This window comes from Branchiostoma floridae, chromosome 11, assembly GCF_000003815.2.
Source record: "Branchiostoma floridae strain S238N-H82 chromosome 11, Bfl_VNyyK, whole genome shotgun sequence".
In the NCBI taxonomy this organism is placed as follows: Eukaryota; Metazoa; Chordata; class Leptocardii; order Amphioxiformes; family Branchiostomatidae; genus Branchiostoma; species Branchiostoma floridae.
The window spans coordinates 22,198,867-22,224,722 of NC_049989.1; the positions used below are offsets into that span (position 1 = coordinate 22,198,867).

Consider the following 25,856-nt stretch of genomic DNA (forward strand, 5'->3'; position numbering starts at 1 on the left):
CCATATATAATTAGTTTCTCAGAATTTGACTTTTTAAATAAACTTTTGCAGTTTAACGGTAATAACACCATGTTTTTGCACGTCTAAAAGTCCCAAGCTGCGTTCTAAGACGTAATTGTTGTCTCACAGAAAGAATATCAAAAAGCAGAGAAAAAAAATACTGGAAATATAGATTTTCCTCATTAAAGCTGCAAATAAAGTCCAAATTTGCATAATTTGCACTTCATTATGTACATCTCTGCCAAACATACCTATATGCTAAATATCATAGAAATTCATCGTTCCTATGTTCCGTTATGCTTCTTGGAAGATTTTGACAAAATTGCCGCTGCAGTTCCAGAGCAAGCCGCTAGGGGGCCCAAACCTATATACATTTTCCTTACGTCAGAAGCTATCTGCCACCAAGAAATCAAGACCATAGCATGTTCAGGTCAAAAGATACAAAAAATCGAAGTTCTGCTGCGGTACCAAGGTCACACACCGGGGGGACCAAAATCGACCTTGACCTTTGTCTTCCAAACACCTACCCACATACCAAATATCATTACAATCCATTTAGAAGTTCAAAAGTTATGCTGGCCACAAATATGCGGACACACACACACAGACAGACAGACACACAGACACAAACACACACAGACACACCAAAAAATATACCTCCATTTTTCATGGAGGTAATAAATAGCCTGGGTACCATCCTATTTCAACCGGGGCTCCTTACCCAGGCTAGATCAAAACACCGCAACCCTGGATACGAGACGTGCCCCTAACGTGCCCAGGGTACGAGTCATCAAGAAGAAGTGCTTCCGGTTGACTTGATCACTTCCGTTCTGCCCCGATATTTCCGGAAGACTGGCTTGTTCGTCTTCGCCAGACGTTATCGCACGACATGGACAAGTCTGAGGGCCGAGAACGGCAACCGCAGGGCAGCGCGGGCTCTCTCAGCGTCAGCTCCGACGGGAAGACCGGCTCGTCCGCCGAGGCGACCTCGGGGGCGGCGGCCACCACGCCCGGGAGCACGCCTGGCAGCACCCGGTCCAGCTCGGGGCGGTCCCGAACCTCCAGCCAGGACCAGGCCAAACCCGGTTCGCCCTCCGCCTCGGCCTCGTCTTCTGTCTCAGACTCACAGGAGAACCTACAGGCGCAGGAACTCAAGGTAAGGATGTTCCTCTGTCTTAGACTCACAGGAGTCAAGGTAAGGATGTTCCTCTGTCTTAGACTCACAGGAGAACCTACAGGCGCAGGAACTCAAGGTAAGGATGTTCCTGCAGATGTCTTAGACTCACAGGAGGTCAAGGTAAGGCTTCTTCCCTGTGTCTTAGACTCACAGGAATTCAAGGCAAGGTGTCTTCTTCTGTCTCATACACACAGAAGCAAGGTAAGGATGTCTCAGACTCACAGGAGTCAAGGTAAGGTTCTCCCTTTGTCTTATTAGACTTACAGTCTAAGTCTTGAGGTAATGTGTCTTCTACTGTCTCAGACTTACAGGAACTTAAGGTTACGTTAAGGTTTTCCTAGCTTCTGTCTCAGACTCACAGGAGAATCTACAGGTGCAGGAGCTCAAGGTAAGACTTTCTCAGACATGAATGAAGGTGTCTTCTTCTGTCTTAGACTCACAGGAGCTCAAGGTAAGGTTCTCCTAGCTTCTGTCTCAGACTCACAGGAGAATCTACAGGCGCAGGAACTCAAGGTAAGATTTTCTCAGACAGGAATGAAGGTAAGGTGTCTTCTGTCTTAGACAGGAGCTCAGGGTAAGGTGTCTTCTTCTGTCTTAGACTCACACTCAAGGAAAGGTCTCAATCCTCTGTCTCATCAGACTCATAATATAGGAGTCAAGGTTAGGTGTCGTCTTAGAGTTAGACTCACAGCAGAACCTACGGTACAGGCACAGGAACGCATGGTATGTAGTCTTAAACGAGCTATGATGTACGTATACCTACGCCACCCCCACCCTCAGTAGTTTTAAATTCGCGGTAAAGCAGCCGCCGCGAAAACTTCGAACATTAAACCAAATTGCAAAAGTTTCTGCATTTGCAGTAACATGACTTGCCCCCACTGTGTACCTCTTAACTGTGCCACACACACACACACACACACACACACACACACACACACACACACATACGCACGCACACACATACGCACACACACACAAACACACACACACACACACACTCACGCACACACATACACACACACACCCTCACACACACTCACGCACACATACACACACAAACACACACAAACACACACACACACACTCACGCACACATACACACACACACACTCACACGCATACACACAAACACACACACACACACACACACTCACACACACACACTCACACGCATGCACACATACACATGCACACACACACACACACACTCACACGCCACACACACACGCCACACACACACTCACACACAGACACACACTCACAGACACACACGGGCACGCACGCACACACTCACACGCACGCACGCACACATACAGCAGCCTTGTCACAAACTTTTAGAGTGGGGGGGCTAATAATAGTAATATATGAAAGTAGCAGGCAAGGCGCGTAGTGGCTTGCGGCGAGCCACGAAGTAGGTACGGGAGGGGGTTTACCCCCGTCCCGTAGGGGGGTCTGGGGGCCTCCCCCTGGGAAAATTTTTAAATTTAGACCCCTAAATATGGTTTGGGGGTGTATTTTGGGTAACTTTTATTGTTATCTTTAAACTTTGAATTGACAAAAAAATCCTGAATTTCAAAAAAATTCGGCATAGGTTCCCCGCTATGACCCCTAACCGGGGGCCAACTATCAGAAAACTGCCAGAGGTTTATCAAAACAAATTGCTGGGGGATTTTGTAACGGGGAGCACTGGACTTAAACTTTTATTTTTTTTAATTCTACCTCAAAGTAGCCGGCTGGAAAAATGTAAGTAGGCGGCTAAAATCGCCACCTGCCGCCTTGTTTTGACAAGGCTGAATACATACACACACACACATACAAACACACACACACACATGCTAATACATACACACACACACAAACACGCACAGACACCTGCTTACCTACCTACTTAGCTAGTCCCTTGACCTCCAGGTCGTTGGGGGGACAAGGTTGCCTCCAGGTTCGTCTCTCCCTAGCCAGGGTTAGCCTCTCCTGTAGGCTGAGGTACGTCCAGTCAGTGATGTTGTTCTGCCAAGCTTTCCATTGTCGTCCACGACGACGCCCTCCTTCCACAGGGCCCTCACACACCTCAGACACATGCACTCACACACACACACAGACACATGCACTCACACACACACACAGACACACGCACTCACACACACACACAGACACTCACACACACACACAAACACACACACACACACAAACACGCACAGACACATGCAATCTTGAATCAACAGATTGAATAGTTTAGGCCCAAAGTGAAGAGTATGTCCCAAAGCTGCCCTTTGTTTTAATGTTTTGAATCTGAGAACCAACGGAATAAATTGTTTAGGCCCAAAAGTGAATACTATGTCCTGAATCTGTCTTATATTTTAATGTTTTGAATCCGAGAACATCAGATTGTAAAGTGTAGGCCCAAAGTGAAGCCAGTATGACCTCAGGCTGTCCTGTGGTTTTATGTTTTAAATCCTTGAGCCGACAGACTGAATTGTTTGGGCCTACTGTAAACATGTAGTACGTTCTGAGGCTGTCCTATGTTTGATGTTTTGAATTTGAGAACCAATAGATTAAATTAGATTAAGCCAAAAGTGAACCCAGTACTGTAAATGCAAAAATTTTCGCGGTGGTTTTATGGTTGCTAATTCACCACAAACCTAAAACCACCACAAACATTTTCCATGGCATTAAGAGACTACAGTGCATGGTGCTACCGCAAACTTAATACCACCGCAAACAGTCCAACTACAGTACAAGGAAATTATCCCCGCAAACTTAAGTGCATTTACAGTATACATATGTCCTGAGGCTGCCCTGTCCCAGTCCCTCCCAGATGGCACAGAATCAGCTGGCTGCACACTTCCTGCCTTCTAACTCTCTTCCTGCCAGGGACAGATCAGTAACTACACTGAAGGGGGGTTAGACACAATGTTACAGTCAACACTACGCCTCTGTCTTCGTCTCCACCCAAACCATTTACTGAATGGCTGTGACTTCCAGGCCGCTGGTTTTGACTTGTAACTTCAGATTTCGATTTCATGACTGTAGATTCAGTAGTATATGATTATGTAGAGTTGATCTGTGTTGCATAATGGTATAACTGATGCAGGGAAGTTCTCACTGTGAAGATGGGGATAATTCAGATCAAGGTATTGTGTTACTACATTGGAACATTTGTTTATTTTATGATGAGATTTAGTTCGGCTCTGGCCATGACAATTATGGTCATTATTGCTTAGCACTCTACATGTAGGTTTCGGTTAAACAAAGGTGACAAAGGAGCAGATTATATAATTTCTGATGAAGTCCTGATAGAGTGACATACATGTACATGGTAGCATAAAACATTAACAGGGCAAAAGTTGGAGTACATGTATGGTTTCTTGTCATTTCTACTTATAACATCCACTGCAGGAGTGTCTGAAAGGAAGTCAGAGTTGTGGGTATAATGTTTGTGTCTGGTGGTAAGGTTTGTTTGAGATTAACGCAATAACAGGCTTGAGAGGCAGCTTCCAAAATCTCTGAACTGAATGTTCAATGATCGTTAACCATATCAAAGTGATCTTTTTGTTGTCTCGAAGGTCCTCATTTTGGAGTCTTTTTGGAAAATAAATAGACAAAGGCTGCTGCTCAGGCCATAGCAGTTCATTTTCTTGGTTGACGGTTCAAATTTTAAATTTGAAAGAAATAAACAGGAGGTCAAAATGACAACAGAGGACAAAGATGAACACTTGAATCTGACTATATCCACTCCCCGAAACTGTGTCTACCAAGGTACAGACAGTTTTCATGTAGATATTTCTGTTTAACGCTGTAATCTGAGTACCAACAAGTTGGCCCACTGTGAAAGACATAAGAAACTGACGCCAGGCACTTTCTTGTCATTTACTATTTACCAACACTTGTTTGTTTGTTGTTTCCCTGCAGGTGTTACGAGATGCGAACTCCAAACTTGCCCAGCCAGACGACCCCCCGCTCATGCCAGGGGAGAAACTACAGGCCATCGGTGAGCTTTGGGTCACTACGTCACACCGTTGCTTACACCAGGGCTCGAAATTCATTTTTGGGATTAGGTGCGCTGGTGCACCCAGCTTAAAAAATTGGGTGCACTAGAAAATTTTGGGGTGCACCACTTAAATTCAAATAATAACCTAATAATAAAACTTAGTTACAATTATCAAATTCTTAAACACGTACCATGACAGACATTTTTATTATCTTTCTAACACTTAGATGTCAAGAATATGATGATATGATGTATAATAGTATACTTTGATATCTTTACATACATAAATGCAAGAAAATATTTGGGTGCACCCTGTGCACCCACTGAAAAAAATTGGGTGCACAGCTCCAATTTTGGGTGCACCTGGGTGCACATGCACCCAGTATTTCGAGCCCTGCTTACAAACAAACAAACAATCACACAGGGTACAGACTGTACATGTTTCCTGTGCCCGTGGATAAACATTATTGTTAATAAAAAAATGATAAACTTTTGATCCAACACGATCATATCAAGATGCACAGAAGGTGGCTTATAAATTCAGCCAGGCATCAGTTTTTGTCCTACTTGTAAATTTGCACTCTGTCTTCTTCACCTTTGACCTCCAGCCAAGGACGTGACCTACCTGTGCCCCTTCATGGGTCCTGTCCGCGGGGTCCTGTCTGTCACCAACTACAAGCTGTACTTCAAGGGCAACAACAGGGTAGGTCAAGGTCGGGTCAAGGGCAACAACAGGGTAGGTCAAGGTCAGTTCAAGGACAACAACAAGGTAGGTCAAGGTCAGGTCAAGGGCAACAACATGGTAGGTCAAGGTCGAATCAAGAGCAACAACAGGGTAAGTCAAGGTCAGGTCAAGGGCAACAACAGGGTAGCTGATGTATGGCACATGTCCAGGTGATGCCAAGGTTTTGGCTGCCTTATTGTTTAGATAAATGTTCTTCACACGTGTAAGGAGTGGTTATCTGATACAATGCACAAATTTCTTAAGAAACGTAATAAATCTACCCTATATGAACATGTCCTGTTTTACAGGACCCTCCGTTCATCGTGGACGTGCCTCTCGGGGTCGTGTCGCGTGTGGAGAAGGTCGGAGGTCAGTCCAGCCGCGGAGAGAACTCCTACGGTCTAGACGTGTTCTGTAAGGTCAGTACAACTCCTACGGACTAGACGTGTTCTGTAAGGTCAGTACAACTCTTACAGACTAGACGTGTTCTGTAAGGTGAGTACAACTCCTACGGACTAGACGTGTTCTGTAAGGTCAGTACAACTCCTACGGACTAGACGTGTTCTGTAAGGTGAGTACAACTCCTACGGACTAGACGTGTTCTGTAAGGTCAGTACAACTCCTACGGACTAGACGTGTTCTGTAAGGTGAGTACAACTATAACATGCACAAGTCAACATGGACTTCTTCTTTGGTCACCACTAGAGTCCTTCCCATGTCTGAAATGTAGCAGTAAATTCTTACTAGTTGTATTTATTGTTGCCATTGTAGAAACAGTGTTTTATTGTTACCATAGAAAAAGTAATTTATATTATTTGTAAACATAGAAACAGCAATTTATTGTTATCATAGAAAAAGTGATTGTTACAATAATTATTATAGAAACATTAATGACAATGACAGTGACAATGACAATGATGTTTGTTGCATGTTCATGCCCCAATGGGGCTAAATGCATTAAGTTTGATATAAAGTTAATGACAACAGATCAACAATGATATATCTTAATCATAACTATTAATGTTTTGTTTCTATGTGCAGGACATGCGGAACCTGAGATTCGCTCACAAACAGGAGAACCACTCACGCAGACTGGTGTTCGAGAAACTGCAGCAGTACGCCTTTCCTGTCAACAACAAACTGGTAACGAACTTCTCCTGATTCAACCCTAACCCTTACCCTGTCAACATTACTGGTCAGGAATAATGCCAAGATTTTTGTTTGTTTTGAATTTCACTACTTTTGGACAAAACACTCCTTTATTTGCACCTTGACCAAGACTTCTCAACACATCGATGGTGACAATATGAGGACATTATTTATGTCTGCTATTTTACTTGTAAGTTAGCATGTCAGCAGGCGGAAAAGAAGCTTTTCACAGCTTTTTTGTATTTTGACTTGTATCTGGAAGGAAATGAGTTACTGAAGTTTCCCTTCCTTTCCTTTGTACTTGATTGCATCATATGTTTTATGTCTTCTGTTTTGTTTTCAGCCCTTCTTTGCTTTTGAGTACAAGGAGAAGTTCTCAACCAACGGGTGGAAGGTTTACAGCCCGGTGGAGGAGTTCAAACGTCTGGTGAGTTTGTTTGTTTGTTTGTTTGTAATTCATGAAAAACTGTTATCGGACGCTTTTCGTTGAGGCCATGTGGTAATCTCCAAGCAGATCCTACAATGGCATAAGATACATGTAGTACAAAACTGGCCAAGGAGTGTAGTCAGTCAAGAGGTGTCCATTTGCCATGTAGCAAAACTCACTCCTAAGCCGGCTTCACTCCTCTGCCAGCTTTTGATACCATCTTATGCTACCGTAGGATCTGCTTGGAGATTAGCCATGTGGGAAGAGATATGTAATAGCATGTATAGTCCAGTGTTAGCGGCCCTGCCTCTGGACCATAAAGCTGTAAGTTTTGAAGCCAGCTGTCGTCGCTCACCCGACATGCACACTACCAGAAAGGGTTGTAGTCCTAGGGACAGGACGTTACGCCATAGTCCACTGTTCATTGTGCTTGTCGTAAAGAGCTAGGGGAATTTTCCCGGTACAATGAACCTGTAAATACTGTACATAGCGTCTGTCTTCTCTGTCACGACCAGTGGAAGACTAGCTCTTCAGCGAGTTAAACTGGTTCGAGATTACTTTCCCTTTCAGTTGAGGGTCTGACAAAGTATAACGTTTATTCAGTCTTTTTGCTTAATTTTCTTTCTGCAGTCTTTTGGCCACTCGAATGCAGTTGCCTGGTTCTCAGAGTCAATTTTTTGACCTTCCAAGATTCATGTTTGTGTTGTGAATTAAAAGATTTTTTTATCACGAAAATCTTCTTTCAGGGTCTTCCCAACGATGCTTGGAGAATCACCAAGGTCAATGAGAACTATGAGTTTTGTGACACCTACCCTGGTGTGGTGAGTAGGGGGTTATGTTGAGGGGGTACACTAAATATGTGGGTTATGCGGGGGGGGGGGTGCTTGGGGCATAAGTACATGTAGGTATGAGTTATATAGTCTGGGAAGGTGGAGTGGAATCTGACTCCATAAAATCTGTTTGTACTGGCACTGATAGTTGAGCAGTGCTTCAACATGTAAAACACATGAATCAAAATTTTGCCTCCTGATGCAGTTGGTCCAAAGTACCAGTATTCTCACTGTTGTCAGTGCTTTTATTTTTGTTTTCTTACATCAACCAAACAAATAATATGTTCCTAACAGCTTATTTGTAACTATCCAGTTAATCATCTGTCAGGCGAGGGTTAGACTTGGTGGCATTTATTATTATAGATGGTTTGCATGCACTGTTTACTCCACTTTCTGGTAAACTAACACCCGCCCCCCTCCCCCCTGTGCAGCTGTCGGTGCCGAAAGCTGCGTCTGACGATGACTTGAGACGTGTGGGCGTCTTCCGCAGCAGGTGCCGCATCCCGGTAAGGAACTCAGACATGTCTTAAGGTGTTTAAGGAAGACATAGAATTTGTCTTGGATGTAAGGAAGGCATGGAAATGTCTTACAACTCTTAGATGTATGGAAGACATGATAATGTTTAAGATGTACTACAGGAGACATAGAAATGTCTTGGATATAGATGTAAGGAAGACTACCTGAATGATGGACATGATGATGATGAAAGAGGTCCTCATCAACAAGACGGAGGAACATAAGGATTGTCTTAGAAGTGTCATTATTTCTACAGTAAGTGTAAATGTTGTCATAAAATAATAATATAATTGGCACACCTTGATAGATATGTTGCATTTTTGGTGCGTTTGTCTAAGACGTTGTCATGGATACTCCTGGAGTTGTTTGTTTCTTTGTTTATCTTCTTCAAATTCTGTCATATGATTGTTTACCCCTGCAGGCGTTGTCATGGATACACCCGGAGAGCCAGGCCACGATCTCTCGCTGTAGCCAACCGCTGGTGGGCGTCGGCGGGAAGCGTTGCCGGGACGACGAGAAGTACCTACAGCTGATCATGGATGCCAACGCGCAGTCGCACAAACTCTACATCATGGACGCCAGGCCTAACGTTAACGCTGTGGCAAACAAGGTACATATATAACATACATGTAAGGCACAGATATATACATGTAAGGTACAGTCGCACAAACTCTACATCATGGACGCCAGGCCCAACGTTAATGCTGTGGCAAACAAGGTGGGTAGTGTCTTAGAGGTCCGGATGGAAACAGGGCTGGGAGGAAAGCTTGACTATTAATATATTCCTTCCTGAAACTGTGTGCGAAGGTACAGACTCGTTGATGTTTTAAAAGGCACACAAGCAACTGGACATCATTTCCAAAGTCATGTGCAGTTGCTAAGGAGTAACTGCTAGCTATTTGGCGTATCTTATTACTTGGATGTCTAATCTTTGTTGACATATTGTTGATATTGTTGTGCAGGCGAAGGGAGGCGGCTACGAGAGCGAAGATGCGTACCAGAATGTGGAGCTGGTGTTCCTGGATATACACAACATACATGTCATGAGGGAAAGGTGAGAGGTCATACATGTCAGGGGTTAAAGGTGAGAGGTCGTTTATGTCATGAGGATGAAGGAAAGGCGAGAGGTCATACATGTCTTGAGGAAAAGGTGAGAGGTCGCATATGTCATTCTTTTTTCTGCCATACATTGTACCGTGTACGATCGTTGCGCAATAAAGTTCTCTGTCATGGGGGAAAGGTGAGAGGTCATATATATGTCTTGGGGAAAGGTGATAGGTCATTATATGTCATAGGGGAAAGGTAAGAGGTCGTCTGTCATGGGGGAATTTGAGAGGTCATATTGAGATTGTCAGGAGGAAAAGGTGAAAGGTCATACCTGTCATGGAGGAAAGGTGAGAGGTTCTAAAGTGTTAAGTGAGCAAAAGGCTGAGGATCTCAAAGGTCACAGTAACTTCACACAAATGTTTGATATTTGTGTTTGTAGGCATGCTTTACCCAAGCAGCACCAGGACTTAGTATGACATGTTTGTGTTTATGTTTATGTTTTTGTTTATGTTTACAGCCTGCGGAAGCTGAGGGACATGTTGTACCCCAGTATTGATGATCACCACTGGCTGTCTAACCTGGAGGCCACCCACTGGCTGGAGCACATCAAGGTTTGTTTGTTTGTTTGTTTGTTTGTTTACACATCAAGGATGGACAGCAGAAATCCCTCATGCTTCCTCTTCCTGCAAACTTACATTCCTCGGAGGTTATGTACAACAATACATAATCATCATGTTCCTTTGGTGTGGGTGATACTGTAATTTCCCCACGGTGTAGGTGGGCAGAGATGGACCTGCTGCTTTGCGTATCAATCATATGACATGGATCCATGGGCCGCAGGCATACAGTCAAACCTGTCTATAGCGGCCACTCAAGGGACTGGAAAAATATGGCCACTATAGACAGGTGGCCACTATAGAGAAAATGTTGATCAATTGACCATGAGCAAGCTACACATGATTTCAGTTCCCACAAATCTTTCTCACCAAGTAACAATGTCACGATCGGTAAATTCACCGACAAAACTTGCACCTTAATGCTACCACCAAAATTACCCTGTCAGGAACTCCAAATCCTCGCAAACTACAATTTCAAACTCGGTGCAGGATGGCATAAGGCTGCAGTATGGTTGCAATAGGCAGTGTTTCTGTATCGACGGGACTGGAAATCGTGTGGCCGTGGCCACGTTGGACAGGTGGTCACTAAGCCTATTTCTTAATCATTACGAATCCAAGGGACCGACAAAAAGTGGCAACTATGGCCAGGTGGTCGCTATGCAAAGGTTGACTGTACATCTGAAGTGTCAAACCTTTGCACATAAAAGAACCCAGCACACTTCTCGAGAAGAGTAAGGGTGATCCGGTATGCTTGGCTAAAACACAAGCTGTAGCAAAGTCTTATTACTAACTAACTGATCATCATTTGATGATGAGAAAATAGTAAAGATGTCTTGATGTACAATGTACCAGACTCAGTGTGTTGGGCACTGTTTATTGAACATTCATGTTGTACTGTGTTTCCTCTCCAGTTGATCCTGGCAGGAGCAGTGAGGGTAGCCGACAAGGTGGAGAGCCACAAAACATCAGTGGTGGTGCACTGTAGCGATGGCTGGGACAGGACAGCACAGGTAAGGCACAGCACAGGTACAGTAGTGGTGCACTGTAGCGATGGCTGGGACAGGACAGCACAGGTAAGGTACAGCACAGGTACAGCACAGGTACAGTAGGTGGTGCACTGTAGCGATGGCTGGGACAGGACAGCACAGGTAAGGCATAGCACAGGTACAGCACAGGTACAGTAGGTGGTGCACTGTAGCGATGGCTGGGACAGGACAGCACAGGTAAGGCATAGTACAGGTATAGCACAGGTACAGCACAGGTACGGTACAGGCATAGTACAGGTACAGTAGGTGCATGGTGCACTGTAGCGATGGCTGGGACAGGACAGCACAGGTAAGGCATAGTACAGGTACGGTACAGGTACAGCACAGGTACAGTACAGGTACGGTAGGTGCATGGTGCACTGTAGCGATGGCTGGGACAGGACAGCACAGGTAAGGCATAGTACAGGTATAGTACAGGTATAGTAGGTGGTGCACTGTAGTGATGGCTGGGACAGGACAGCACAGGTACAGCACAGGTACAGCACAGGTACAGTAGGTGGTGCACTGTAGCGATGGCTGGGACAGGACAGCACAGGTAAGGTATAGTACAGGTACAGTAGTGGTGCACTGTAGCGATGGCTGGGACAGGACAGCACAGGTAAGGTATAGTACAGGTACGGTACAGGTACAGCACAGGTACAGCACAGGTACAGTACAGGTACGGTAGGTGGTGCACTGTAGCGATGGCTGGGACAGGACAGGACAGGTAAGGCACAGCACAGGTATAGTACAGGTACAGTAGGTGGTGCACTGTAGCGATGGCTGGGACAGGACAGCACAGGTAAGGCATAATACAGGTACGGTACAGGTACAGCACAGGTACAGTACAGGTACGGTAGGTGCATGGTGCACTGTAGCGATGGCTGGGACAGGACTGCACAGGTAAGGCATAGTACAGGTACAGCGCAGGTACAGTAGTGGTGCACTGTAGCGATGGCTGGGACAGGACAGCACAGGTAAGGCATAATACAGGTACGGTACAGGTACAGCACAGGTACAGTACAGGTACGGTAGGTGCATGGTGCACTGTAGCGATGGCTGGGACAGGACTGCACAGGTAAGGCATAGTACAGGTACAGTACAGGTATAGTAGGTGGTGCACTGTAGCGATGGCTGGGACAGGACAGCACAGGTAAGGCATAGCACAGGTACAGTACAGGTACAGCACAGGTATGGTACAGGTATAGTACAGGTACAGTAGTGGTGCACTGTAGCGATGGCTGGGACAGGACAGCACAGGTAAGGTTATACCTGTTGAAACTGGTAAGGTTACACTCAATGAAGCTTCTTCAGCTTTGCCCCCAGCATTCCTCTTTACCCCTCAGTAAACCCCCCTGTTATTGTCTGTGTTTTGCATAACTGTTGTTGTTTGTATCATGATCATTTTTTTTGTTTACAGCTGACAGCGCTGGCCATGCTAATGTTGGATCCGTTCTACCGGACCATCCGTGGGTTTGAACTGCTCATTGAGAAGGAGTGGATCTCATTTGGCCACAAGTTCGCTACGGTGAGCTCAGAGTCATTATCATCCATCATTTTCACATCTGCATGAGATTCAGATGCACTGTCTTTTTTATCTTCTGCACTTACAATTCAGGATTCTAAATTGTGAGTAAGAAGTAAGCCTTCCAGATATGAACTTGTTACCTCTATAAGCATTTCCTTAAATTCTAAGATACTGTAAATGCATTTAAGTTCGCAGGGATTTAATTTCGCGGTAGTGGCACAAAGGACTTTTCGCGGTGGTTTTAAGTTCGCGGTAAAGCAGTCACCGCGAAAACTGCGAACATTAAACCACCGCGAACATTAAACCACCGCATTTACAGTACACCAATTTCAATCGATGGTTCTAGAATTTTTGTTCTGTGACACTGTCAAGACAGAGTCTAAGGGAAAAGACTCTGTATCTTGGTATAAGGGAGAAAATATACAATGTAGGCAGAGTCAAGTTTTCCTCCCATTCCTCTGTTTTCATGTTGCTCCTTGCCTATCAATCTTAATTCAAAACATTTGAGAACTAAGGAAATGTACTGAGGCCTTAGCTCCTTTACTGGTTATCTTATTAACAACTGTTTTTTTTTGTCGGTGTTTTCCAGAGACTGGGTCATGGAGACAAGAACCATGCGGACGCGGACAGGTCACCTGTGTTCCTGCAGTTCATCGACTGTGTGTGGCAGATCTCCAGACAGGTGAGAGTCTCAGCACAGTACAGGTACAGTACAGGTACAGTACAGGTATAGTACAGGTATAGGTACAGGTACAGTACAGGTACTGGTACAGGTATGTGTACAGTACAGACGCAGACAGGTCACCTGTGTTCCTGCAGTTTATCGACTGTGTGTGACAGATCTCCAAACAGGTGAGAGTCTGAGTACAGGTACAGGTACAGTACAGGTACAGGTACAGTACAGGTACAGGTACAGGTACAGTACAGATGCGGACAGGTCACCCGTGTTCCTGCAGTTCATCGATTGTGTGTGGCAGATCTCCAGACAGGTGAGGTTCTCAATACAGTACAGGTACCGTACAGGCACAGGTACAGGTCTGTCAGGTACACACAGGTATACAGGTATGGTACAGGTACGGTACAGGTATGGGTACAGTCACAGGTAAAAGTGTGTACAGATCTCCAGACAGATGAGACTCTCACTGCTGAACTTTGCTCTCATAAACTACAATAAACCAGATAGTGTGTGAGTGTGTGTGAACTGCTCCTGCTGTTTTAACGTTGTCTTTTTTCTTGTCTAAGTCATAGCCATTTTACCAGATTTTTCCACGGCAGACAGGGTTGACTTTATTATGGTAATAACATATTTTCTCCCCGCCCAGTTTCCGGTGGCGCTGGAGTTTAACGAGCAGTTCCTCATCACCATCCTGGACCACGCCTACAGCTGCCTCTTCGGGACCTTCCTCTGCAACGCTGAGCAGATTCAGGACAAGGAGGTCAGTCTCACTCTCACTCACTCACTCACTCACTCACTCACTCACACACTCACTCACCATGCCTACAGCTGCCTCTTTGGGACCTTCCTCTGTAATGCTGAGCAGATTCAGGACAAGGAGGTCAGATTCTCTCTCACTCAGTCACTCACTCACTCACTCACACACTCACTCACCATGCCTACAGCTACCTCTTCGGGACCTTCCTCTGTAACGATGAGCAGATTCCGGACAAGGAGGTCAGATTCTCTAATTCTCTCTCTCTCTCTCTCTCACTCACTCACTCACTCATTCACTCACTCAGTCTCTCACTCACTCACTCACTCACACTCTGCAACGCTGAGCAGATTCAGGACAAGGAAGTCAGTCTCTCACATTCTCTCACTCACTCACTCACTCATTCACTCACTCTGCAACACTGAGCAGATTCAGGACCAGGAGGTCCGATCTCTAATTCTCTCTCTCTCTCACTCACTCACTCATTCACTCACTCATTCACTCACTCACTCATTCACTCACTCACTCACTCACTCACTCACTCACACACTCACTCACTCTACAATGCTGAGCAGATTCAGGACTAGGAGGTCAGCTTCTCACATTCTCTCACTCTCTCACTCACTCTGTAATGCTGAGCAGATAAAGGATGAGGTCTGTTTTACTCACACCCGCTAACTCGCACATTCAATGATCCTACTGATTTGCTTTGTAACCTGATACCCAGGGTGTGCGACAGAACACGGTGTCACTCTGGTCGTACATCAACGACCGCCTGGACGAGTTCCGGAACCCTCTGTGTCGCTCTGGTCGTACATCAACGACCGCCTGGACGAGTTCCGGAACCCTCTGTACGCGGCGTACTCGCACCAGCACGTCATCTTCCCGGTCGCCAGCCTGCGCCGCATCGAGCTCTGGAAGGCCTACTACATCCGCTGGAACCCCCGTATGAGACCACAGGTAAGCTACTACATCCGCTGGAACCCCCGTATGAGACCACAGGTAAGCTACTACATCCGCTGGAACCCCCGTATGAGACCACAGGTAAGCTACTACATCCGCTGGAACCCCTGTATGAGACCACAGGTAAGCTACTACATCCGCTGGAACCCCCGTATGAGACCACAGGTAAGCTACTTCATCCGCTGGAACCCCCGTATGAGACCACAGGTAAGCTACTACATCCGCTGGAACCCCCGTATGAGACCACAAGTGAGTGTTTGCCCAAAGGTGAACTGTAGTATGGTAGGCTTGATGACTTAAGTGATTTCTAAATTTGTGAGATTTTGCTTTGTACACATGTGTGTGTGTGTGTGTGTGAGTGTGTGTGTGTGCATGTACATGTACATGTATGTGCGTGTGTGTTCGTGAGTGTGTGTGTGTGTATTTATGTGCTACCTTCCAACCCCAAACGAGTAGTACAGTACCAGACACTATTACTCTAATGTAGCCTGAGCATTTGTGCAGGGTGTGCACAACTGTTCCAAGTGACAATCCAGTTTGTATTGTCTGCAAACTCTGGTTGATTTTGCTGTCCAACTCTCTTTTCTCCAGGAGCCGCTGAGCCAGAGGAACAGGGAACTGTTGGAGCTGCGAGCTCAGGTGAGCAATCAATAATCAATAATCAATCAATCAATAATCAATCAGTAAGTCAGTCAATCAATTCATTTATCCATCAAACAATCAATCATTGATAGGCACAAGCTATTGAATGCATCGTGGCCGTAGGTCAGGTCACACGTTAGTACAGTGGAATCCGCTTTATTGTATCGCCTATTTGTCTGGGCATTTTATCCAATTATCCGGCCTATTCTAGAGTCCGAAGTTGGCTATATGACCAGCTTTAGCGGCATTGGTTGGGGAGGGGTGTAGTTTTGAAAACCAATACGCAAACATAACACACAGACGTTCATAGAGGTTACCACTCTAACGATACGGAACTCCGTTTACAAAACTTTAATCATATGTTCCGATACTTTGCGATTTCTGTGAGATGCTTGATCTAATAAAGAGTTCAAATCAGTGGCTAAATGCACATGTGGAAAAGTACGCTTGACTCGCACAGCCGTGCGTCGGCAATTTGGCGGCATACCAAAACAAAGACGAACATGGCTCCGCTCGTATGCCGGAGAATATGACGTTACTTTCATAATTTTAAGTTAAAACAACGGTATTGGAGAGTGATAAACTCTTCACCTTCTTGTCTACAACTTGTGTCCACAAATTACTCTGAAATTTACGTCTTTCGCGGTGGAAGACGGAAAAAATTCACGTTCAAAACATTTAAAATGGCGGCGCGTGGGTTGAGATATCCCGCCATTCAATGCGCAAGATAGGTCATTGCGAAATCACACCCCTGTGCGTTGTTGTAAAACTACGCAGCGCAGCCGAAATCAGCTCAATTAATGAGACAGTGGATATGAAAAAACACATTTTTGTAGGGTAAACCAAGTTTAGACGTTGTCTGAAGGGGAAATATGAACTCAAAAGCGTGTTGACGTTCCCATGACGTTCGCCCATCATACCTTGCGGCAACATAACAAAATGGCGCCTAACTCCAAATGTTCGCACGCTAGCACAGCGCTATCGGCTAGATTTTCTGTGGAATGTAACTTTCTTACGGTCCTTTACATGGCTTTACACCTTTATACATACATTTACTAGTTACCTTTGGACTCATTTTGTGAGTTTTAGGGCATATTTTCCCATTTTTAATTTGTGTGACCTGACGTAATTCTATCCAAAAACCCGAAGTTTGAGACCGTGGGTTATCCAATTCTGCGATGTTCTAAACAATAGAATGAATGGCAAATGTTTTGGGATTTCGTAATTCTATCCAATTACCCGAATTATCCAAAAAGGCGTAATACGAATAATTGGAATCCACTGTACTTGGTTATCAGACATTTTAGTCAAAATGTCGCAAGAGCTCAAGCCAGGGGGAAAACTTGAATTTGAAGTTGCTGTTTTTTGCCCACAGCTTCAGAAGAGAGTAGAGGAGCTTCAGCAGGAGGTCGGCACCAAGAAGAGCTCGAGAGAGGGAAGCCCTGATTCGTCGCCTACACAGGCTGTTACAGTTAGTGTGTAGCCTCCCCAGCCCTGATTCGTCACCTACACAGGCTGTTACAGTTAGTGTGTAGCCTCCCCAGCCCTGATTCGTCACCTACACAGGCTGTTACAGTTAGTGTGTAGCCTCCCCAGCCCACACAGGCTGTTACAGTTAGTGTGTAGCCTCCCCAGCCCTGATTCGTCACCTACACAGGCTGTTACAGTTAGTGTGTAGCCCCCCCGGCCCTGATTCGTCACCTACACAGGCTGTTACAGTTAGTGTGTAGCCTCCCCAGCCCTGATTCGTCGCCTACACAGGCTGTTACAGTTAGTGTGTAGCCTCCCCGGCCCACACAGGCTGTTACAGTTAGTGTGTAGCCTCCCCAGCCCTGATTCGTCGCCTACACAGGCTGTTACAGTTAGTGTGTAGCCTCCCCGGCCCTGATTCGTCACCCACACAGGCTGTTACAGTTAGTGTGTAGCCTCCCCAGCCCTGATTCGTCGCCTACACAGGCTGTTACAGTTAGTGTGTAGCCTCCCCAGCCCTGATTCGTCGCCTACACAGGCTGTTACAGTTAGTGTGTAGCCTCCCCAGCCCTGATTCGTCGCCTACACAGGCTGTTACAGTTAGTGTGTAGCCTCCCCAGCCCTGATTCGTCGCCTACACAGGCTGTTACAGTTAGTGTGTAGCCTCCCCAGCCCTGATTCGTCGCCTACACAGGCTGTTACAGTTAGTGTGTAGCCTCCCCAGCCCACACAGGCTGTTACAGTTAGTGTGTAGCCTCCCCGGCCCTGATTCGTCACCTACAAAGGCTGTTACAGTTAGTGTGTAGCCTCCCCAGCCCATACAGGCTGTTACAGTTAGTGTGTAGCCTCCCAGCTCAATTCTTACACTTGACAAGCCATTACTGTAAGTATGCAACCTCCCCACCTACTAAAGATCTCTTGTTTACGTCCTATTATTGTGAGATGATATCAGCTGAGAGGTGAAGATGTTCATAATTATGTTGTTTTTAATGCAGCAACTCAAGTTTTCAGCTTGTTCATGACACTAATAGGGTTATACTGGGCCACTCTGAGTTACTGTCGTGTCATACGACTAGATTAAGCCTTAGGTCTTAGTACTACAAATCATGAGAGATGAGTTCCAGAAAAGATATCATGAAGTCACTGGTTGAGCCAAAGTCCTAGATTAAGTTTTGTAACTCAGTTGTATGCAGACATTGTACACTTTTAAGGTGTTAGGTTTTATTGTCTGCAAATGTTTAATGATATCATGTAATGTCCTTTCTTTGGAATTAAGAGAGAATGGGACAGGTATAATTTTTGTTGAAGCTTGTCAAATTCAGGAGAGAACGCTAATCTGTAGATTTCAACAGAAGAATAACCCAGTCTTGATTTTTTACTTACAGTTGAGGACATTTGTCCTGGATAAAGTGACATACAATGTACAAGCATTATCATGTATGGGGAATATATGATGTTAATTTTGAAAAAACTAAAGGTAATAAATAATTCATGAGAAACTATATTCGGACTTTCTCTTTATTTTTCCATGTTAGATAGTAAAGGTCAATACAATATTAAAGGTCATATGAAAATGTCACAAAAGTTTGGGCCATGCAGACCTGTTTCAGATATCATCAAAATCTTGGTCAAACCTGGTACAAATCTTATATGATGCCCTCAGAAATGTAGTGTACGTTTGAATGCAATAGTTTACCCTTAAATTTGTTCCACATCATGGGCAATGGCAGGTGCCTTGCTGCATTTGAATGCCCAAACCCTGCACCCTGCTTATGTATGAGGTACATGTAACAACAATAATCAGGGCTCGAAATGCAACATGTACAGTCAGTCAATAAGGTAAATTTGAGCTGTGATACCTCTGATGTCTACATGCACTTAACCCACACCATCCCCATTCCAGATATATCTTTATCTTTTATCTTTTATGATATATACATGCAAGTGTTAAACTTGTAGATTTTCATTTATCATACAAACATGATTTGCCCCATATCTAAATATTTAATAAGTTCAGTCATAGTTCCTAAAATCTCCAGGACCTCTTCCATCAGAGTTGTGCAGGTAGAACCTGTCTAGTGCAGGTGAGTTTGCACCTGTGTAGGTGTGCAGAACAGGTGTCTGTAACCCCAACAGTGGACCTGCCACAGAGTTTGCTACATCAGCTGCGGCAGCCGCCTCCTCACTAAGAACCCGACTCCATTCCCGATGACTGCGCCGCACACGAGCATCGCCACCGCGGTCCCCACCAGAACACCTGCAAAACACAGCACGCTTGTTACACTGTAAGCACTTGCATTTGTAGTTTGATTGCGTGTTCTACGCGGCATAGAATAAGCGCCTTTGGATGCCCAACCTAGGTAAGTTATCTCGATCGTTTGAAGACTTTATAGAGTTCTTTGGGTGTCCAAATGCAATGCAACAGCTAAACAGAATGTTGTAGAGTACGTCAAAAAGCAAAAAGCCAAACCTCGTAAGTTGTACTTGTACAAACGTTCCAACTGGGACAAATTCCGTGATGAAATGGAAGACTACAAAACTCATTTCCTAGAATTGGTAGAAGACGACGTAGATGTGAACGAGCTCTACAACAATTTCACTCAAAAACTATCCATGTGTGTTGATAAATATGTACCTACCAAAATGTCTAGCGGCAAGAAACATCTCCCTTACATAACCCCTGAACTTAAGCGAATGATGAGAAAAAGAGACCGTTTTTACAGAAAAACAATTGGTCAAAACTCAACTGAAAGGAAAGACAAACTAAACCAGTTCAAGAAAGACATTAATAAGAAGATGAAAGAGTGTTACTGGAAATACATTGAGGATGTAGTGCTTGACATGGACGTAACTGACCCCGAACAAAGCCATGCTACTTCCACAAGTAAGCAAGGTACCAAAAAGTTCTGGAGTTTCCTGAAGAGCATGAAGTCAGAAAGAGCTGGAGTCTCTAATCTTAGAAACGAAGGCACACTGATTTCGGACAACAAGGAAAAAGCCGATCTATTAAACCAACAGTTCCAATCTGTGTTCTCCACTGAACCTCCTGATGACGCTATGCCTGACATGGGGCCTAGCCCGCATCCCCCAATGAAGGATATCAACATCGACACAAATGGGATAAATGAACTACTGGCTAATCTAAACCCTCACAAAGCATGTGGCCCTGACCATGTCCATGCTTGTGTGCTGAAAGAACTAAGCTCCACACTAAGCCCAATCCTCCAAGCCATCTTCCAGAAAAGCCTCGACACTGGCTCTGTGCCAGAGGCCTGGAAGGAGGCTAACATAGCTCCCGTCTACAAAAAAGGGAACCGCCTAGACCCGGCAAATTACCGACCAATTTCGTTGACATGTATATGCTCTAAAATCATGGAACACGTTATAGCTAGTACTATGATGAATCACTTTGACTCCAACAACATTCTCTATGATCTCCAACACGGGTTTAGACATAGTAGGTCATGTGAATCTCAACTCTTGTCACTTACGGATGACCTGGCACATAACAGGGAAAATGGGATTCAGACTGATCTCATAATCATGGACTTTGCAAAAGCCTTTGACAAGGTCCCCCACTTACGGTTAATACACAAACTCCAGTTTTATGGTATTACAGGTAAAACCTTAACCTGGATCCAGAACTTCCTTCAGGGCCGTTCACAGACAGTAGTACTAGACGGTGAGCGCTCTGACCCTGTACCTGTAACCTCTGGCGTTCCTCAGGGAACAGTCTTAGGGCCAATATTGTTTCTAGCTTACATTAACGACCTGCCATCACATGCTGCACATGCAAAAGTCCGACTATTTGCCGATGATTGTATTTTGCAGATGAGTGTGAAGACAAAGAATGATTGTGAAAAACTCCAGCACGACATAAATAGCATTTGTTCATGGGAGAAGACGTGGCTTATGGCCTTTAATCCGTCCAAATGCGAAGTAATGTCGGTCCCAGCCTCCAGAAACCCGATAACATTCCCCTACTCACTCCACCAACACCCCTTGACCAAGGTAAGTTCCACAAAATATCTTGGCCTTCATATGTCTCCCAACTTGACCTGGGGCAAACACGTTGAAAAAACTACATCAAAAGCTAACAGGACATTGGGAATGTTACGACGCTGCCTGCGGATATCCAGCACTGCGGCCAAAGAGAGAGCCTACATGGCTCTGGTTCGACCATGTCTCGAGTACGGCTGTAGTGTTTGGGACCCTCACACCAAGGCCCAGGTGAGTAGCCTAGAGATGGTACAACGAAGAGCTGCCCGATATGTATTTAACGATTACAGACGCACAAGCTCAGTTACCTCCATGCTTCACAATCTTGGCTGGCAGTCCCTCGAACTTAGAAGGAAGATTGCCCGCCAGGTCACCTTGTACAAAATCATCAACAACATCATGTACGTACCTCACACGACCATGCTTGTCCCGGTGGCTCGATGCTCCCGCCGCACCAATCACTCACAAACATTGCAGGCCATCGCGTGCAGGAACAACTACTACAGGCTCTCGTTCTTCCCTCGTACCATCAGAGAGTGGAATGGACTTGAGCCTGGTGTGGCGGAGGCGGGGTCTCTCTCCCAGTTCAAAACTGAGCTGGGGAGGACCCTGCTGCATTGAGCCACCCCCACACGTCTTGTATATATGTAAATACGTGTCCTATTAACCCACTTAATTCACCTGTCCTGTCTTTTTGCACACAGAAAATCAGTTTGTTTTTATTTCCCTCAGCATTTTCCTTCATTTTTCCCATGTCTATTTGTTCTGGTCACTTGTATTGTAATTAAACCATGCGTAGTCTGCCAATAATCTCAAAAAATTGAGGCTAGGCAGTAGGAAAGAAGAAGAAGATGTCTTTAATTTCTGAATTTTTTGCAAGTGTTTTTTTCTGTTCGAAAACCGCCTGGGGCACTAAATGATCGAATTCAAAGCCTTTGAAACAAGTGTGGCAGCACCTGATTCGTTAGGAAGGTTTTTTTATTTATTTATTTATTTAGTTAGTTCTTTGCAAGCCACCAGTGTTTTCCCTGCCTACATTTCAGTCTGACTGGATCTACTGTCAGTGTTAACCAGTGATGTAATGGTTAGCGTTACCAACTGCCAGAACCTATTCACAGATGCAGTAGGATAGTTGCACTGTAGTTCAAATATCCATCAACCGATTTTAATGAGCAGATCTCCCCAAAGCAGATCCACCATCTAGCTGCCTTCAGAAGGGCCCGAAAGAACCTTACAGTTGCCTGCAGCGCAGCCGACCGATGATGATGATGATTACATCGATGGATATTGGAGATCTTTGCACTATACAATCCAAAGGCAATCATCTGCCAACATTTAGGCTGCTACCTAAAGTGTATAGCTTCTATAAGAGTGAAGAGTGTGGTCTCAATCTTGACCCAGTTTACATGTGTATATCCCCCTTATCACAGTTCCTGACTCGAGCAGATTTTCTGTTCTTCCCTAATCCATCTGTTGTTCTGCCAGGAGAGTCATTGAACCATGGACTAAGTACAAACACTCGGTAGAATGTGTACAAATTACTTTATCATCCAGGACTCTAAGGCAAGTCGTAGATTGATTGAAGGACGACACTGACAGGAACGAGACCTTACCTGTGCCGTACGTGACAGGTGTGTTTGGCGCTTGGTCACAGCTGTCGGGCGTTGACGCCGGAGGGGTTGCCATGGTAACAGCAGGTGATGATGCAGGGTTGTTGCTGTCCGTGATGGGTGATGACGCGGTGGTTGCCGGGACGACGGTGTCGATGCAGATGACCCCCGCGCCGTCACACGGTGCCAGCTGCCAGCCGGAGTTCGGGCACGCCAGGATGGAGGTTTCCGTCCCTGCACACTGCACGCCGGACAGCCAGCTCCGGGGGGTGGAGCGCGCGGATCTGGGGAATGGTAGTAAAGACAGATCAACTGAATTTTAAAATAATGCCAATGCAGTGGAAAATCAACATGAAAACACGGTCTGAAGTTTGTAGCTCCGTACACACACAGCTTTGAGAAATGAAAACAGCTGTAGAGTTTTCAGCTGATTTTTCAATGAATTTCAGATTGTAACTTGTCTAGAAAAAAGGGAGTTGACGGTGAGACGGGTTCGTAGCCTGGTGTAACTAAGCTGCCTGCGGGCCACACGAGCACTTCGCAAACAAACAAGTAAACAAACAAGACTTACCTTGGCGAGAGGGGTTCATCGACACAGTACGTTGCCTGACTTGCGTCGTCGTACCCCACTTGACACTTCACAAACAAAAGAACAAACAAGACTTACCTCAGCGAGACGGGTTCATTGACGCAGTACGCCGCCTGACTTGTATCGTCGTACCCGAGCTGCCTGCAGGCCACCCGAGCTCTCCACAAACAAGTAAAAGTAAACAAACAAACAAACAAGACTTACTTCGGCGAGACGGGCTCATCGACACAGTATGTTGCCTGACTCGCATCGTCGTACCCCAGTTCCCTGCAGGCCACCCGAGCGCTCGACATGTCCCAGCCACTGCTGCACACCCCTCCCCACACACCAGTGGTACGTTCCAGCTGGAGCTCTCCCGCTGTCCGACCGCCGACCAATCGGACGCTTCCCTTCGTGTACGTCACTGCAGGAAGGAAGGATCGTCATGGTAACCTTATAATCCATAAAACCAAATCTTTGCCAGCCACACAATCGGGCTGTAAATGGTGAAGTGGCCAAACCTCAGAATTGATGCTTTTTCATTAGTTAGTAATGCAGTGTGGCTTTGCTATGGCCTTCTAATGAGAACGAATGAATGAGTGAATAATGATTTTTGCACCTTGCTCTTCCACAGTGGAGTGAATCCCAACTTCTCGAACAAAAGACGCTCGTACTGGCTCCCGCTGGAAATAAAATAAAAGCAAATTTTCAGAAGACTCAGCTGCAAACCAAAATAGTTTTCATTGCGCCAACACATCATCTCGCCTAATAACTTACTAACGTTACGTTGTTCATACTACGCCAATTCTGGCGTAAAATACTGAAAAGCATATTTTCTGCTAGCAGGTTTGTTGACCTGTATCCCTTAGTCGTACACACTCAAACAAATCATCAACATCAAGAACTAGCTAGGTATCCGGGGTTTCCAATGGAACTAGTTACACTACACTGAAAGACACTGATCTTTGCTTGGCATCCGCTAGATTTTGGGACCTTGCTGGCTTGTTACAGAAAATATGCTCACTGATTCTTGTAATGAGAACACATAAAAATCAACTATAATACTTCATCCCCAAAGCCTTACATTGAAATTTCCCTTTGGGATCAGATCAGGTGTGTAAATTTAATAAGCTGTACAAAGATTTGCAAGTTCGCAAACAAACAACAATTACAGGACCATGCACATTGAAGTCGACATGTCCATCGGCACCAGGAATTGCACCACACCCAGTGGAACTATGCAGAACTATGCAGGTTTGTAAACAAACAACAACAACAACTAGACGACTCACATTGAAGTCGGCATGTCCGATGGGCACCAGGAAGCGCAGCTCCCCCCGCTGTACCGTGCCCTGCAGGTTGGTGTACGCCTCCGCCATGGTGGGGCCCGACACCGGCTTCAGGACGTCCCCGGTAACCTGCGCCGCCGCCAGCAGAGTCGCCTCCACCACGAGCTGGGTCGAGTATCGGTCAATCTGGCGCAGGGAGGATCGAGTTAGAACAGTCCGAACTAGTACAGGTTTGACTATTATGCTGAATTATCTGGTTCAAGTACCTTTCAATTTGGAGCAGGGAGGATGGAGTTTGTACAGTCCGAACATCATGGTACAGGTTTGACTGTATCAACGACCATGTGGTCATTTGTACAGGTTTGACTGTAATGCTGAACAATCTGGTTCGAGTACTGGCCAGGACGGACTTAGTACAGTCAGAACTAGTACAGGTTTGGCTGCATTCATGTCTGTACACTTACTCACCTGTATGTCTGCCACCCTGGGTGACTCCACCTGTGATGCTCACCTGTATGTCCCACCTGTGTTACTCACCTGTATATCTGCTACCCTGAGAGACCCCACCTGTGCTGCTGACCTGTATGTCCCACCTGTGTTACTCACCTGTATATCTGCCACCCTGAGACTCCACCTGTGCTGCTGACCTGTATGTCCCACCTGTGTTACTCACCTGTATATCTGCCACCCTGAGACTCCACCTGTGCTGCTGACCTGTATGTCCCACCTGTGTTACTCACCTGTATATCTGCCACCCTGAGACTCCACCTGTGCTGCTGACCTGTATGTCCCACCTGTGTTACTCACGTGTATATCTGCCACCCTGAGTGACTCCACCTGTGATGCTCACATGTATG

General features: G+C 45.5%; 3 protein-coding genes across 3 annotated transcripts; 1 reads left to right on the forward strand and 2 right to left on the reverse strand.

Moving 5' to 3' along the window:
* Positions 1-809: 809 nt before the first annotated feature.
* LOC118425467 (myotubularin-related protein 2-like) lies at positions 810-17,577 on the forward strand. Its single transcript, XM_035834307.1, has 19 exons — positions 810-1,156; positions 5,087-5,165; positions 5,774-5,868; positions 6,198-6,308; positions 6,931-7,032; positions 7,382-7,465; positions 8,212-8,286; positions 8,727-8,801; positions 9,233-9,421; positions 9,774-9,865; positions 10,376-10,469; positions 11,387-11,485; positions 12,921-13,028; positions 13,618-13,710; positions 14,351-14,464; positions 15,186-15,203; positions 15,257-15,418; positions 16,013-16,060; positions 17,439-17,577. Exons 1-19 carry the CDS (start codon positions 890-892, stop codon positions 17,544-17,546), a joined length of 2,013 nt encoding a protein of 670 aa, XP_035690200.1. The 5' UTR covers positions 810-889; the 3' UTR covers positions 17,547-17,577.
* Positions 17,578-19,504: 1,927 nt separating this feature from the next.
* LOC118425401 lies at positions 19,505-23,732 on the reverse strand. The gene is made up of 3 exons (XM_035834209.1): positions 23,714-23,732; positions 23,146-23,454; positions 19,505-19,790 (listed from the first exon to the last, which is right to left on the reverse strand). The coding sequence occupies exons 1-3, from the start codon at positions 23,730-23,732 to the stop codon at positions 19,690-19,692; spliced, it is 429 nt and encodes a 142-aa protein (XP_035690102.1). The 3' UTR covers positions 19,505-19,689.
* A 161-nt stretch (positions 23,733-23,893) lies between these two features.
* On the reverse strand, positions 23,894-25,449 carry LOC118425402. The gene is made up of 4 exons (XM_035834210.1): positions 25,432-25,449; positions 25,003-25,185; positions 24,330-24,393; positions 23,894-24,134 (listed from the first exon to the last, which is right to left on the reverse strand). Exons 1-4 carry the CDS (start codon positions 25,447-25,449, stop codon positions 23,932-23,934), a joined length of 468 nt encoding a protein of 155 aa, XP_035690103.1. The 3' UTR covers positions 23,894-23,931.
* Positions 25,450-25,856: the final 407 nt, after the last annotated feature.